The 17688-nt window shown below is 37.4% G+C and overlaps 1 protein-coding gene and 1 long non-coding RNA gene across 2 annotated transcripts; one reads left to right on the forward strand and one right to left on the reverse strand.

Annotated features, from left to right (window-relative positions):
• The first annotated feature begins 2392 nt into the window (after positions 1 to 2392).
• Positions 2393 to 4107, forward strand: LOC104109136 (uncharacterized). Its single transcript, XR_689168.3, has 2 exons — positions 2393 to 2603; positions 3369 to 4107. It is a non-coding gene; the product is annotated as an uncharacterized lncRNA (long non-coding RNA).
• Positions 4108 to 5215: 1108 nt separating this feature from the next.
• LOC104109137 (cyclin-dependent kinase 1-like) lies at positions 5216 to 8087 on the reverse strand. The gene is made up of 4 exons (XM_009618353.1): positions 8064 to 8087; positions 6988 to 7185; positions 6456 to 6610; positions 5216 to 5345 (listed from the first exon to the last, which is right to left on the reverse strand). Exons 1-4 carry the CDS (start codon positions 8085 to 8087, stop codon positions 5216 to 5218), a joined length of 507 nt encoding a protein of 168 aa, XP_009616648.1.
• Between the last annotated feature and the right edge of the window lie 9601 nt (positions 8088 to 17688).

Consider the following 17688-nt stretch of genomic DNA (forward strand, 5'->3'; position numbering starts at 1 on the left):
ACTTTTCGGGTTTAGATTTTTACATTTCGGATTTAATTTTTTTGGATTTCGGATTGGATATTGGATTTGGTACTTAAAATTTTTTATTCTTTATATTTAGTCTATTATCCATATGCCAATAGTAATAAGTTCTAATACCTTTCCATTAGATATTACTCATATATTAATTACTAAGTTACTATAATAATACTTTCTATTTGGACATAGTTTTACTATTGCTACTTCTTATGGGCCTTATTAATGTCTTTGTTGTATTTTCTTGATAATAATTTCATTATTTGAATAATTTATTTGGATGAAGCAGTGAGAATAAGGAACTTTTTAGGTAACTTAACATGAATGCTTTATTTAGATGTTCATTTTTTTAAGAAGAAGAAGAAGAAGAAACATCTAAACTTATAGACTCAAAACCGAAGATCCGAGATATTTAATCCGATTAATCCAAAATCGAACTTAGAAAATCCGTTCCAATCCGAGCCTTTTTGGATTGGATCTGGATAGTCATTTATTTAATCCGAAAACTAAATATCCAAACCGAAATTTTCATATTCAATCTGAACTGCCTGAACGCCCACCCCTATTGTTTTATCGATTAAATATTTGAATCAAACTATTATTTGATTTAAAATGTGGTATTAAGACTCAATACTTAAAATGTTGCGGGTTAGAAATGTAATAATGGGATATGTAGACTTCGAATTTGCATGGACTTCAACCCTTCCAACAAGATCAGAAAAACAATATTAAGTACTTTATTATAGTAGAGCAAAAGACTTTACCAGAGACGTTACTCGTTATTTACGTCCCTTGTCTCTTTCGCTCTAGTGATAAACTAATAAATTATAACGAGTTAGGTTGTTTAGGTGATAGAAGCTTCTTAGTATGAAATAATCAGTTGACTCATGAATAAATAAAACATCAGTTTATAAAATTTTTAAAGGAGCTTAATATAGGTGTTATGTTATTTCTACAAAATATCTTGTAGCTAAATACCTATTCTTTATGTGTGAAGGTTTTCTACATATTATTAGGGTAGGTATTTTATTAAGTTAAAAACAAAAATCGATTGAAGGCACAGCAACATAGAATTGGACCAAGTAAAATATAGAAGGGATATTGTTTCTATAAATACAGTTATTATCCTCTTTAACTGGATTTTTGGATTCAAGAAGTAGCGAGAGAATTTTTATTAAAAATATATACAATCTACATACAACTTCATAAATTAATAAATATTCCAATTTAGAATCTATTGGTTACAAATAAAATAGACTGAGGCTTCTGCGAATCAACTTTTGGGCCAAGTTTAGGTCAGACAAATCTACTTTGAAATTGTAATGAATGGGCTTATTTAGAACCCGTTTGGATTAGCTGATTTGAAGTAGCTGATAAGCATTAGGTACTGAAAAATACTTTTAAGTGTTGAAACTGATTTAACAAATACGCAGTTACGTGTTTGGATACACGTACTGAAATTGATAATAAACTGCTGCAGTATTTGATAAAAAAATACCGATAAGCTCTTATTTCTGTTAAGATGACTTGAATAATCTTAGAACTATTTATACTTATAATGGCATAATTTCTTCAAAATTTTAGATTGCAGATCGATTCAAATACAAAATATTCTATTTGTCATTTTATTTTAAATACAATTGTGATTAGATAAGATAATTTTTATGATAAATATAATTTATTTTATGATAAACATATAATCATAAGTTATAATAATTAATAAATTGACAAAAGTTTCTTAGTAAAAAAATAAACCTAAATAAGATAAAATATTTGAAGAGAAACACTGTCTTCATCACCACAACACTTTGAAATAAATACACCAAAAATTTGATATGTCCTCGTTTATTACATACAGTTCAAAGATTAATACATAACCATATAGATACAAATATGCAAAGGAATAGAGAATTTACTTACCTCAAATAGTCAATGAGAATTGTAGACTTGAAGAGGCGGGGGTTTAGGTTGAAAAAATACGTGAGGCAGTGAGTATTGATGTAGGAGTTTTGTTTTGAAAATGAATATTTTAGGGATAAAATAGTAAAAATCTTGGTCAAACTTAAAGTGTTTATAAGCTAAAAATTCATAAGTTGGGGGTGACCAACTTATGACTTTTGGCTTATTTTTGGCTTATAAGTACTTGGCTTATAAACACTTTTAACTTTACCAAATGCGTAAACAAACCAAAAAGTGCTTATAAGCTAGTTTGACCAACTTATAAGCTTAGCCAAACACCCTATTTCTCTCTCACTATGAAAACACCAGTGTGGATAGTTTCCGTTTTTTTTAATTAAGGTTTCTTACTTCAAATCTAAATCAAAGTTCAAAATTTCCTAAAAAAGAAAAAGGAAAATAGGAGGGTCAGGTAAAATCTGGGACAAATTGGGATTAGGAATCCAATTCCTGTTAGGTTTAGGCGTTTTTAAGGCTCGATTTCCCTATTTAAGCCCATAAAAAGTAGTTGCCGGTATCACTTCTTTTTCCCTAACGACCCCTAATAATATATCCCAGCATATATAATTGTTTCAAGTTGAGGATGAAACAACATCAATTGCAGAGCCCAATGGCCAAGCTGCTTCAACAAGGTGATCTTTGTAATTAACTTTATGCACCATTGTGATCTTTTGGTAAGGATTAATGCACGTTCATCAACAACAAGAAGTTAAGAAGCAGAAGGGAGTGTAAAATACATAATTCATTTATTTATTTTTAAAGGGAGTGTAAAGTCAAAAGTGGACAACTAAAAGTGAACGGAGAGAGTAAATTTTATGACAAGGATAAATCATTAGAGGATGAATTTGAGTGAAATCTAGTTTGAAGGGCATTAAGGAGGGTTGTTAATTAGGCACTAATGAAGAGGTGAAATAGTGGCTATGAGTAGTTATGAGTCTTATAACACTAGAATGGTGTTTATAACCTACGATTGGAGGAAATGATTAGGGTGAGTCAAGATTTTACTCTAAGCTAGGAATTTGGATTTTGGTGACCTAGGGCCATATCGAATATGATGAATTGAGTAGTATATGAGTTGAAGTTTTAGTTAATGCAGATTGGTATCATGGGACTACTTTGGAGAGCTAACTAATTAAGGGTCAAGTTGAGGTAAATTGAGATTAACCTCCTTTAAGGCATTATTATAATGAATGACTTCAAGTTTATGAAAAATGTTTAAAATATTAGTGTGAATTTAATTTGTAGGTATGAGCGTGCCACACTTCCATATTTTAAATGAATTATTCTATCTTTTGAGTAATGTACATACATATGCTTCTTTGGCTAAGTTATGCCTTAAAATTAACTAACTATGTGAGGTGGTGGAGAAATTGAAGCATACTGTAATTTGAAAACAGGTGGTTTGGTTGAAACCTCCCATTGGGGAAGTAAAACTTAACACCGATGGAATCTTCGTAAATGAAAATGGGAAAGCAGGGATTGGAGGTATAGTGAGAGATGGGAATGGGGAGCTCATTTTTGCATACTCTATACCTGTAAGATGCAGCAACAATAATTATGCAGAAGCTCTAGCAGTGAACTATGGAGGAAGATGGTGCGTGCAACATGGATACAATGTCCTATCTTTTGAAATTGACTCTTTAATGGTTGCCAACATGCTCAAAGACAAAGTCACCAACAACATGAAGCTGAGATCTCTTATAGAAGATACATCACAGATTTTTAACCAAGCTACAATCAAAATTGCTCACTGCTACAGAGAAGCGAACCAGGTAGCAGATGGATTGGCTAAGTTAGCGACTATACACGAAGAAGGATCCTTCTATCACACATTTCAGCAACTTCCAGAAATGGTAAAGGGACCATTTCAACTTGATAAATGTCAAATGCCGAGTATAAGATTGAGGTACGACAAGGCTAATTCTTTATCGGTTAATCTTCCTTTGTATTTAGAATATTGAGGCAAGTTGTGTAGAGATGCCTCATGGTTTTTGTGTAGTGTTGTATTCAGAGGTTACTGGCCAAGTCCCCCTCTGTTTTGTACCTTTTGCTGTCATATATACAACACACTATGACAATCCTGTAATTTTGGCTGAAAAAAAGAAGAAGATAGCTTACCATGTGTTTTAAGTGATTTATGACTATTTTATGAATATGATGAATACGTTTATGTTAAGATTCATGTCTCCATGATTTGCTTGCTTTTAAATATATGATTTGATTTCAAGTTCAAATATTAGAGTTTAAGCTTTATATGTAAAGTTGCCTTAAACTATTCATGCGCTAATTATAAAAAAGTTTTACTGTTCAAAGGACCTAAAATGATCGAGTGTTTAAGTTGGACGATTTTGGAAGAGCTTTCGAAACTCAAAGGATGTTCATTTCCTTTGGTGGGAATGTCTATCTAGAAACTAACTAGTGTAGGGGAGTAGTTAATCTATTTTTAAATGGCGGCTACTCATACCAACCGGAAAAGAAAATATTCTTCGGTGTTAGCACACTACGTCGAAACCATACAACACTATGGTTGAACGGCTATTATACGCTGATCAAACAACGGTCAGATAGCCATTATGTACACATGGTAAACATGTTGATGTCAGTATCTATAGGGGCTACTCAGTTAAACTAAAAATTTGATTAGTTATGAAAATGGCCAAAAGGCACAGTTTTGAGCTTAAAACTGCTTTATGTTTTACATACATGATTTATGAATCGTTTATGATGCTTTTAATGCTTATAATATTCACATATAGTAGTTTTTATGCAATATTTTATGATATTTTGCTATTGTTGCAGTATCCGTCCATTTGTTTAGTTTGGTGACCCCACTTCTACCATCTGTGGAGCTACTTTAGTTTATATATTTGTTCTTTTTAGAGCCAACAGACATATCTCGTGCCTTATGTGATACTCTGTGTAGATGTATGTATACTTGTTGATTATTATTTTTGTTCTTATATTTATGGTTATGACACATTTTTAATATTATAATTTGGCAATGTAGCCTAATTTATGATTTCCACTATGCTGAGGCTACTAAGACATAATTAAAATATATTTTGCCAAAACTTGGGGCATTTTGATTCGTTTTGGTATCATTGCAAAAATTGAACCGACTTTAAAATTATATCGGAATCCTATTACCCCAAAAAAGGAGATTGAAAGGAAAAAAAAATTCTAAAAGTCATAATTTTCTTTTCCTATTTTCTGCTCAACAGAAAAGATTGCAAGGTAAGAAACATTAAATCTTTGTGTTGATATTATTATCTCTCTCAAGGATTAACCTTGAGACGTTCATTAGCTTGTAAACGAAAAGCTGGTGCAAAGCTAACAAACCAGGCCAAATTTGGTCATTTGGCACACCGAGAACCCTAGAAGCAAAAAAAGATAAAGTATTAGATAAAACAATATCTAAAACAGAGGACAAGTGGAAGATAAAACATAAATTAATAAGACTAAAACATGCAACAATATAAACTAATTGGCAGACCTGAATATGTGAGCAATTGAGTACAATTCTCTGTTGTTCCCAAACAGATGTTCCCCTTTCTCACCATTTCAGCAAACATACACCCAACAGCCCAGATATCAATAGGAGTGGAGTAACTTGGAGCATGAAGTAGTTGCTAGGGTGCTGTATACTCATATGTACGTTCCTGGGAATTGAGGATATATTATGATAAGTTCAACTAGTATGAGATGAAGATGTTTCATCAAAGGTACTTTGATTTGAATGGTAAGAAAATTGTGACTTCTTGGTTATCAAGAAGAAAATTCTGACTTCTTTTGTGTTATGATGACAATTGTGACTTCTTTTGTGTTATGATGACATTTCAGACGGATCTAGTACCAACGAAGTTGAACCAAGAGAAATTAATCTTTAGGAAATGCAATGAAATTGACACTACCTTTTAGGAGTTCCAATAAGCTAGGATCTTAAAAACATATATATAGAACTGGAGAGCCAATAATTAAGGGGGTGATAATTGCATCACTCTTCTAAAAGTGAGATTTCATCAACTCAAACGAGATGGTGTAGCATTGAAAGAGCATGTCAATAAGCTAAAAGCAAAGTATTACTATTTGCCTCTTTGTTCTCATCTGCAACTTTTTTCTCCAAGACGCACTCAGATAATCTAGTTAGTCCTTCACACCTAGTTTTTACTAGATCATGGAAAATCACTATTTAGATGTTCAGTCGGAATAAACTTGCAATGTATAAGGTCAGCAATGGAAACTAATACTCATACTGAAACACGAAATATTCATGTAGATGTTGCGTATATAAGACCTCATATGAACATGAGATATTAATGCACAGTCTAGAAACTTTTGGAGTTTGAGTCGAGCACAAAACAAAGGCAGGTTTCTACACTTAGCTTTAATTTTTCTGCTGTAGCTGCAATTAGACACAAACTTATAGTGTTTGCAGTTTATTGCTTCGACCGTCATGGAGGGATTAGAAGCTCAATACTGCATACCATTCAGCAGCAAGTTCTCTCACTATTATTAGAATCAAACAAAGCCAGGCGAAAATTACAAGTATATTATAGGAGGACAATAGCCCAAGGATAACAGGTGTAAGCAAAGAAAAGAAGGGGAAACCAGACAAACATAAATAGTACTGGAGTGCAACCTGCCCATTACAAATGATTCACACAATACAATCATATAAATTTACCATAATAGAAAATGTGCCTTAAGAGACTTGATCCGGACCTATTAGTAGGCCATGATACTTGGTGAGTTGCAAACCTTTACGGCATGCAAAAAACTAGTAAAGAAACCATTTTAAAAGATTTTCTTTCTTCTTGATAGCTCCAAAACCTTCAGAATTATTTAAACCCCGTATATTTCTTTAGTTAAAATTTTTTGCATCATTTTGCATAATGTGAAAAGCAATTGATATCTTAACTTCTTTTTTTAAAGCGAGATAAGAGAAAACGAAGAATAAGACAACTTGGACCAAGAGAGGCCATAAATAGAAAAAGCATTAGTACAGAAGATTGATACCGTATGAGTATAACCTTCTTTCTCTGCTCCTGTATATCGTGACAAACTAAAATCAGCAATCTTGACGGTGTATATCGACGCCGAACCGAACTCATCCATATTTTTCTTTACCAGCACATTAGTTGGACAAAAATCACGATGAATGATCTTGGAAACATGAAGATAGTTGAGGCCACTCAACAAGCCATGCATAATCCCCTACACAAGAACATAAAAGAAGATCGTCAAAAAAAATTTAAAAGAAAAGAATAATGAAACACCCAATGAACATATTGACCCCACACTAAACACCAGCCTCTTAACTCATTTGAAGATTCACAAAACTTTATCTTAAATGCCAAATTTTTTACATTAATATGTGAACTTCCATTATCAACACGTTTTAGTTTAGATGTACATGTTAGAAAAAGGAGAGGAATTTAGTAATAACAAAACAAAAAAGTTGTGAACCAAAACTTTATAACTCAAGAGTCAACAAATATACCACACATAACCCAACACTCTCTTCCTCGACTACCTACCCCCGGCTCTCCTTCACAAAAGCTTTCTCTCATGTTGTAGTTACCCAATTTCAAAATTGTGAAATGAAAAAGCAATACATAAAAGGAAAAAGAAATTGCATCCCACCTTGATTTGCGATGGAGGGAGGTTCTCGACAAAAATACTAGAAAGATCACAGTCAAGAAATTCAAAAATAAGGTACAAAGTTGTCCCATCTACATGCACATCCAGCCTAGGGGCTAATGTGTAAATATTAATTATTACACAAGTCTTTAATATTTACGAAACAAGCGCTTTCTCTAGTATTTTCTACAAGCTTAGAAGATTTCAAGGACTTTCCTAGCAAATCTATTGGGATCTAGGGTCTTCCAAAGGAAATATCCATACTTCTCTAGATTCTTCTCACAAATGCTAGCATTCCTCCTATGTAAGCTTCCACATGGCATTAATATATGCCAAATGGTACCTACGTGGTATGATGATGTGGCGGGTCATGACACTCTCCCCCACTCAATTTTGTGCTGCCCTCAGCACAAAGCATCAACAAATACGTGCGCACCTCGCCTTGGTGTCACCTGAGATCTTTGTCCATTAGCCATGATGATCTATGGAGCGGTTTGCCTTCCCATGTCACAAGGTACTAGTCACCTTTCTTCTTGCCCCGTTTGTACTTTGGACGGCTAGCAATGATGGCCTCGATCCTCCGCCCATCGAATGCCTCTCCTTGCTCTTGGCCTGAATCTCCCCATGACTCGACCAAGTCTAACAACTTCTCAAGCATCGGGTCCATGCTTCCACTCCCTATTTGGCTGCCCTCCGTGGTCCCAGGCTTGCTAGCAAACTTGACCCCTCTGCTTGGTGCATCGTCTAATTTCGATAGCTTGCCATCACTTTGTAACTCGCCATCCTCTTCAACTATGTCCGCCCAACTTTTCTTGCTGCCACCATGCTCCATTTGCATGGCACCAAGATAGGCTTTGGAATCCCCTACTTTCGGCTTAGATTCCAAGCGCACATGTGGTCCCTCCTCTATCACCCTTGTGTGCCTGAGCAAAGTTCCTGATCATTACTGCAAGCTTCCCCAACTCTGGGCATTCACTTGCGCGATGCGATCATTTATAGAAGTAGCACCCTCCCTTAGGCACGTACTCACTACCATTTTCCGGCCCCTTGCCGTTTCTCTTGGACCCTTGTGCGTTATGGGATGGCCCCTTGCCATTGTCCTTGTATACCTCAACTATGCCTTTCCCGTTGTCCTTGTCATGATCTCCCCCATATCTCTCGGCGTTGCCTTCTTTGGACTTGGCAGGATCCATCTTGAAGTCAACGAGTGACTCAGCTACCGCTATGGCCTCGTCCAAGTTAGCTACTTGATGTCTTCTTAACTCTTTTTTGCCCAATTTTGCAACCCATCCATGAAGTAGAAGAAGGAATCCACCTCGGATAATGATGGGATTTGCAGTATTAAGGTAGTGAACTCGCGTACATACTCCCGAATTGTGGCCGTCTATCGGAGCTCCCTTAGTTTCCTCCTTCTTCAACTCCTTCTTGAACTACTCCCACGTCTCAATCTTGCATAGCCCCTTCTCCATATCAGTATACTTTCGACGCCACCATTACGCGGCAACCTTGGTCCAGTACATTGAGGTGTTGCGTACCTTAACAACTTCGTCATCCTTGTTGACTACCTCTGTCACGACCCAATTTCTCCTATAGGCCGTGATGGCGCCCAACGCTACCGCTAGGTAAGCCAATAGTGAACTAACCACATAATTGTTTCCTTTAACATTTTTAAAATAGCTGATTTTAATTAGTGCATAAATATGAGGTAAAAATGTAATGCGATGTGAGAAAAATAATTTTAAGAGCAAATGAAATAAGTAAATATAAAAAAAAAAGTCATCATGTGTCTACTAGCATAATTTCTAAGACCTGGTGTCAGAAGTGTATGACACCATGAGAGTATTGGAATTGTTTACCTCACTCGCGGAAAATACTTGCAACGCGAGTGAACATAGGCTTCTCAAAGTTATCATGATATTCTTCCATTCTTTCCAAAAATAAGGAATCTAAACTGGAAACTTTAAATCTTGAAATCCTCAATCTCAGTTCTTATTCAATGCAATTAATAAGCATAATCAAATAACGGTATCAACAAGCATGATATAAACTTATGACTATCCGGACATCACATGGAATGTAGCTACGCACGGACTCTCGTCACCTAGTGCGTATGCAGCTCCCCACACATATAATTTATAACAAAATACACCTACGGGGATGAGTTCCCTCTTACAAGGTTAGAAAAGAGACTTACCTCGTCTCAAAGCTTACTTCTCGGTCCACAAATGTGCTTTAAACCCTCAACTCGGTGCCAAACGATTCGAAACTAGTCAAATATTATATAAAACAATCAATACATGTTCAAAAGTACATATCCTAACTATTAAAGTGATTTTCCAACCCTAATTCAAGAATTCCTAAAATTCACCCCTGGGCCCACGTGCCTAAATTCCAGAACTTTTTGAAGAAAGTTGTTACCCATAACCTCATGAACTCAAATATATAATTTTCACTAAATTCTATAACCATTTTCGTGGTTAAATCCCATTTTTTATCAAAACCTAGATTTTTCATCTAAACCCATGATTTTCACAAATATACATGTTAAAATCTACCCACAATCTATGTATTAAACTCACATTAGGTACAACTTACTTACCTTCAAAAGCTAGGTTAAAATCCCCCTCTTTAAAGCTCAAAAATTGCCCTAGAGATGAAAGAAAATGAGCCAAAATAACCTAAGACCCGTTTTTAAAAGATGTTTCTGCCCAGTGGTCCTTATATGCGATCGCGGCCAAGCTCTCGCGATCGCGAAGGCTAAACTTAGGAGCCCAGGAAAAAAGCTCTACGCGAACGCGAGAGGACCCATGCAAACGCGGTGCACTAGGCCGCCTACTCCTCGCGAACGCGGGGCCCAACACGTGAACGCGTAAGGCAACTGGATTGCCCAGGCCCAGGCCCAGGCTTCTACGCGAACGCGGCCTGCCCAATGCGAAGAAGAAGGCTAATGGATCCAGGCCTCCGCGAACGCGGCCCTGCATACACGAACGCGAAAGGAAAAAGCCCTCTGTCCCCAAATCCTTCATCGCGAACGCGAGGGTCTTTCCGCGTTCGTGAAGAAGGAAACCAGAACAGAAAATCTGGTATTTTCAACTTAACTCCGGGCGGTCCGAAACACACCCTAGCAACTCGGGGCCCCGTCCAAATGCACCAACAAGTCTATAAACATAATACGGACCTTCTTGAACTCTCTAAATGCGTAAAACAACAACGAAACTAAGAATCGCACCCTAAAACTGAATTGAATCAAAATATGAACTTCAAATTTCCAAATCGCTCCGAACGCGCCGAATCATACTTAGACTACTCAGAATGACACCAAATTTTGTGGGAAAATCTTAAATCACCATACGGAACTATTCCCAGGATCAAAATCTTAATTGGACCTCGATAACACCAAATCCAACTTCAAACCAAATTTAAAGAACTTTAAAACCTTCAAAGAGCCAACTTTCACTATTAGGCGCCGAAACGCTCCCGAGTCATCCAAAACCCGATACGAACATACGCCCAAGTCTGAAATTATCATACGAACCTATTGTAACCGTCAAATTCTGATTCCGAGGCCGTTTACGCAAAATGATGACCAAAGTCAAACTTAGCCATTTTTGCCAACCTTAAGGAACCAAGTGTTCTGATTTCAACCCGAACCCTTCCAAATCTCGAACTAATCATACTCGCAAGCCATAAAGCAGTAAAAACAAATACGGGGAGTCTTATTTAGGGAAACGAGGTTCTTAAAAGTAAAATGACCGGTCGAGTCGTTACATTCTCCACCTCATAAACAAACGTTCGTCCTCGAAAGAGTCTAGAATCATACCCGAAGTGCTGAATAACTTTGGATATCTTCTTCGCATGTCCTCCTCGGACTCCCAAGTCCCCTCCTTGACTAGTTGGCCCCTCCGCTGAAATTTTACCATGAAAATCCTCTTGGACCTCAATTGGCGAACCTGCCTATCAACAATGGCAACTGGCTCCTCCTCATAACCCAAGCTCTCATTAAACTAAATTGTACTGAAGTCTAATACATGTGACCTGTCGGCATGATACCTCCAGAACATACAAGTGGAAAACCGGATGAACTTGTAACACTCCTCAAATCTATAAAAGTTTCAAGATACGCTAAATATATAATTTAATTTTTATAATCTTAAATTATACTTATATTACGGATTTAAACCCTTGTGATTGATTTTTGAATTACTTCTCTATTTATATAATTGGATATACAATTAGGGAAAATATTAATAATTATAATATTATTAATTATTAAAAGTAGGTATAATTAAACATTAGTAAAAAAAAAAGAAAAAAAAAGGAAAACCAAGAAAAGAGAGCACGTGAAAGACCTTAGCCCATAAAGGGTTGTGGAAGGCAAAAGTATTAAAACAGGGTTTATACAAAGAAACAGAACAAGCGTATGTTCACGCACAAAACACAGAATTGTGAAACAGAGCCTTGCTGCTCAGTACTCACACAGGCAACGGGAAATTTAGGTTTCATTACAAATCACTAATTCTTGGACTCAGGTATATACAATTCCCTCTTGTCAATTATCCTACAATAGTAGTAGGTAAGAATTGAATAGTTAATTCCATTTTTCCTTTGTATCAACAGTAAGTTCAATGTTTAGGTGTGAAAATTTTAAATTAATTAAAATACACTGGTTGTTGTAGAATCGATTGTTTGACGTGTATAAATTGGACCGGGGTCTACGTATTGGCTCGAGGAGTTTTGAGGTGAGTTGATATAACTTTTTACTAAAGTGGTTTAACTCACAAAAGCACGCATATAAAGTGTTTGATGAATTGCTTAAAAGAGTACTATGTACTTAATCGGTGCGAGTGAGTACTTATTAATTTAGAATTATTCTAGCTAAAGTTTAGATGATTTATTATGATATATGTGCAAAAATGTTCAGATTTTTGTGTTATTCTTATATGCCATTTTCATGTTGAAAATTCATGAAGAACCAAGAATCTTTAGAAATACTTTTGAATGTTTATTTCATTCTCATGCCATACTTACATGTAAGGATACCCGTATGAGTATGTATTGGATGTTCCAGAAAAGATTTAGACTTGAAAAGTTACAAGAAAAATTTTTAGAAATAAATTTTTTTGGGAGTATCCTCTATTCTGAGAAGGGGTCATCGTCCAAGCCGAGGGTCCTGATCAAGGCGTTGACTTCCTGAAACTACTTGTGCCAATGTAGGGAGCACACGAGTCGAGGGTCTCGTTGCTGAGAATTTACCTAGCCATCTAAGGTATGACACATGAGCGCTGAGAATCATGAAATGAGTGGCACCTCGTGGATTGGGCCTATTCGATCAGGTTGGGATCGAACTCGTGCCGATCACATGGTGACTGAGACAGAATAACAGAAGGATAGTTGGAATTATCGAAGTATAAAGTGAAGTATTTTTTTTATAAGAAAGAAGAAGAAAAGAATTTCTTTTAGAATATTCATAAACTGCTATTATGTAATTATTTTAGAATTCTTCTTAGAAGCTTTATGTTTTCCATCCATTTAGAATCTTTGCTCGTAATGTATATTTTATTAAAGTTTAGTCCCCTGTCGCTGAGACTCACTGAGTACAATGGATGGTACTAACGTTCTCTTTTGGGAACCTACGTTGGTCTGCAGTACAACGTAGGCACCAGTTTTGTAGGCGAGCAGGCTACGGATTAGGACTTCCCTCACTTCCAGTGCTATTGGTGAGCTCCACTTTTGTTCGTGGAGTACTCCTCGAGTTGTCATTATCTAGCTATTTCTTTGTTTACTTAAAAAAACTTGCCAGGAAATCTCATGTCCTAAGCAGTGCATCAGTTTATCAGTAGAGGCTTCATAGACACAGTCGGTTGGTTAAGATTAAGATATTTTTGATAATAACTTAGCAGTATTTCAATGGTTACTATGAATAAAGTTTTGGAGTTAGTTTATTTTAGATATTTAAATTAATTAAAAGTATTTGGTTACAGTATTTCCTTTTGGCATATAAAGTTTGAAGTTATAATAGATCTGATAAGCACAGATGGTTCGCTCGGTCATGTTTAGTGATTGGGTGCCTGTCCCGGCTTGTTCAGAAAATGGGTCGTGACAAACTTGGTATCAGAGCCTTAGGTTTATGGAGTCCTAGGGGTCTATGAAGTTATGTTAGTAGAGTCTTGTTTATGGGTATGAAACACGCCATACTTATAAACAAGAGGCTACAAGCATTTAGGAAAAGTCTCATTTTTTTTCATACTTTAGATCGTACAGTAGAGCCTACCTCTAAGAAATTATCTAATGTATTCGTTTCTCCAAAACTCGCAGAAATGGCTCGTACTCGCAACTCTGACACCAACACTCAGGATGCTACTCAAGAAACTATTGCTACTATTATAGCTCAAGGTATAACTAAGAAGGCTTCAACTTAGAAAAGGAAGGGTAAATCCACAACAGGGGTTCAAGTACCCCGGGTTGAACATGAAGAAGGGGTGGAGCATGATGATCCAGTACCTCAGGATCCAGTGCCGCCCTCAACAACAGCTCCAGCTCAGACAACTATATCTCTAGAGGTGGGTTAGATGTTTAATGTTGTCAACAGTGCTATGGAGATGTTTAAAGTCTTCATGGCCAACCAGAACGATAGAAGAGATGAGATTCCACCTCAATCAAATAAACAGAACAATTCTGAGTCCTCAAGAGTGAATGAATTTTTGAAGTTGAGTCCTTCATTGTTCCATGGTTCTATAGCTGATGAAGATCCTATGTTGTGGTTGGAGGGTGTCAAGAAAGCCCTCTGAGCGATGAAGGCATTTGATGATGAAGCAGTGGAGCTGGCTGCTTACCAGCTTAGAGATGTGGCTACCGCTTGGTTTGAGATGTGGGAAAAGGAAAGAGATGAAGATGATGGTCCGCCTACTTAGGAAGAATTTGAAGAGGCCTTCATGGCTAACTTTATCCCGGAAGAGGATAGAGAAGCTAAGGCTACAGAGTTCGAACAGCTCAAGCAAGGGAATACAAGTGTGCAAGAGTACTACATGGAATTCATAAGGTTGGCTAAGCATGCTCCTCACATGGTTAAGACAGAAAAAGCAAAGATTCGCAGGTTTGTTGGCAGTTTGGCTTACCACATTAAGGATACGACATCAGCTGCAGCGGTAGGAATGACAGCTTTCTCCTCTGTTGTGAGATTTGCCAAGCACTTAGAAAAAGACAGACAACAAAGGAGAGAAGAAAAAGAGTATAACAAGAAAGCCCGAACAACGGGCAGGTTTAATGGTACATCCAGCGGATATGGAAGGGGTTCCTCTGATAAGGAGTCATTAGCACCAGCTCAGTCCAGTCATCAGTCAGGTGGTGGGTCTTCCTTCAGACGTACTCAAAGTTATGGAAACCAGTCTCGCCAGAATCAGAATTTTAGGACATCATCCTCACATAGCCAGAATCATGCTGAGCAACATTCACAACAACAAGGTCTTTGTAGAACATGTAAGCGGCAACATTCAGGTCAGTGCAAGCTCGGGTTTCATGATTTCTATCATTGCGGAGACATTGGTCATATAAAGGCCGACTGCCCAAAGTTACGACTTAATTTCAGTGGTGGATCAACTCGTCCTTCTAGTTTCTCAGCTACTACAGTTGCACCACCACATGCTCATGGTTCTCATAATCAGGCAGGGCATGGAGCATGCAGAGGTGCAGATCGAGTTACTCAAGGAGGGGGACAACCCCGTTTGTTTGCTACACTTTATCGTCAGAGTGCAGAGGCATCTGCAGAAATTATTACAGATATACTTCTAGTCTGCTCACATAACACTCATGCCATAATGGATCCAGGTTCAACATTTTCATATGTGACTCCATACTTTGCAATTAACCTCGGGCTAGAACCGGAACAACTTAATGAGCCATTCCTAGTATCTACTCCAGTTGGCGAGTCACTGAAAGTCACAAGAGTCTATAGAGGTTGTATAGTTTCAGTACAAGGTTGCAGTACCGGGGCCGATCTCATAGAGGTAGAAATGGTGGATTTCGATGTGATCATAGGTATGGATTGGTTGTCTTCTTGTTATGACATGTTAGATTGTTGTGCCAAGAGAGTCAGGTTCCAATTTCCAAATGATAAGTCTTAGAGTGGAGGGGTAGTTCAGCATCGCTGGTAGGTATGTTTATTTCTTACCTTAAGGCACAACGAATGATCGGTAAGGGGTGTCTCGCCTATTTGGCTCACATCATTAATCCAGAATCAGAACCACCAGCTCTTTGTGCCAGTTGTTAAAGAATTTCCAGAAGTTTTCCCAGATGACCTTCCCACACTTCCTCCTGAAAGAATCATAGACTTTGGCATCGATCTTATGCCAAGCACTCAGCCCATATCTATACCTCTTTATAGGATGGCTCCAGCAGAACTTAATGAATTAAGAGAACAGTTGAAAGACCTTCTTGACAAGGGCTTCATCAGGCCGAATGTTTCGCCATGGGGTGCCCCAGTCCTGTTTGTCAAGAAGAAAGATGGTTCTCTCAGAATGTGCGTCGACTATCGGCAGTTGAATAAAGTTACCATTAAGAACAAGTACCCACTGCTAAGAATTGATGATTTATTTGATCAACTTCAGGGTGCAAAGTACTTTTCAAAGATAGACTTGAGGTCGGGGTACCATCAGTTGAGAATCAGAAAAGAGGATATGCCTAAAATAACATTTAGAACTCGCTATGGGCAGTATGAATTTCTAGTAATGTCCTTCGGGTTGACAAATGCTCCAGCTGCATTCATGGACCTCATGAACAGAGTTTTCAAGCCATTCCTTGATACCTTTATTATCGTGTTTATAGACGATATTTTGGTATACTCTAAGAGCAAGGATGAGCATGCCGAACACCTCAGGATAGCCTTGCAGACCTTGAAGGAGAATGAGCTTTATGCTAAGTTTTCAAAATGTGAGTTCTGGTTGCAGTCAATGGCATTCTTAGGCCACGTGGTATCTAGTGAAGGCATAAAAGTAGATCTTCAGAAGATAGAAGCTGTCAAGAACTGGCCTAGGCCGACAACGCCAACCAAAATCAAGAGTTTCTTGGGATTAGCTGGCTACTATAGAATGTTTGTAGAGGGATTTTCCTCACTTGCAGCTCCATTAACTAAGTTGACTCAGAAAGCAGTTAAGTTCCAGTGGTCAGATGCTTGTGAGCAGAGTTTTCAAGAGTTAAAGAAGAGGTTGACCACTGTACCTGTGTTAACCTTGCCGACAGGTTCGATGGGATTCATAATGTATTGTGATGCCTTTAGAGTGGGTCTTGTTTGTGTTCTTATGCAAAATGGAAAAGTTATTGCTTATGCTTCCAGGAAGTTAAAGAATCATGAGAAGAACTACCCCACATACGACCTGGAGCTTGCAACAGTGGTGTTTGCATTAAAGATATGGCGACACTACCTTTATGGTGAGCATTCTGAAGTGTTTACAGATCACAAAAGCCTCCAGTACATTTTCAAGCAAAAAGAATTAAATTTGAGATAAAGAAGGTGGCTCGAGCTATTGAAAGATTATGACATTAATATCCTTTATCACCCAGGCAAAGCTAAAGTGGTAGCAGATGCACTTAGTAGGAAGTCAATGGGTGTCTTGGCCCATCTTGCAGTACAAAGGCGATCTTTGGGTTGAGAAATTCAAAAACTAGCAAATGATGGAATTAGATTAGATGAGACTGAAGAAGGAGGTATAACTGCTTATGCCTTAGCGCAATCCTCCCTTGTTGCGCATGTTAAGGCTAAGCAAGACGAAGATCCGTACTTACTGAAGTTAAAATAAGGAGTCAGAAACAAAGAAATCACTACTTTCACTCTAGGAAGTGACGGAGTTTTGAAGTTGAATGATCGATTATGTGTGCCTGATGTAGATGGTCTGAGAAAGGCCATAATGGAAGAAGCTCACAACTCGAGGTACTCTATCCACCCGGGTGCTACAAAAATGTATCTTGACTTGAAAGAGTTGTATTGGTGGAAAGGCATGAAGAAGCAAGTAGCAGATCATGTGGCTAAATGTTTGAATTGCCAGCAAGTCAAAGCCGAGCATCAGAAGCCTGGTGGCCTAGCTC

The sequence above is a fragment of the Nicotiana tomentosiformis genome, chromosome 2 (assembly GCF_000390325.3).
Source record: "Nicotiana tomentosiformis chromosome 2, ASM39032v3, whole genome shotgun sequence".
Taxonomy (NCBI): Eukaryota; Viridiplantae; Streptophyta; class Magnoliopsida; order Solanales; family Solanaceae; genus Nicotiana; species Nicotiana tomentosiformis.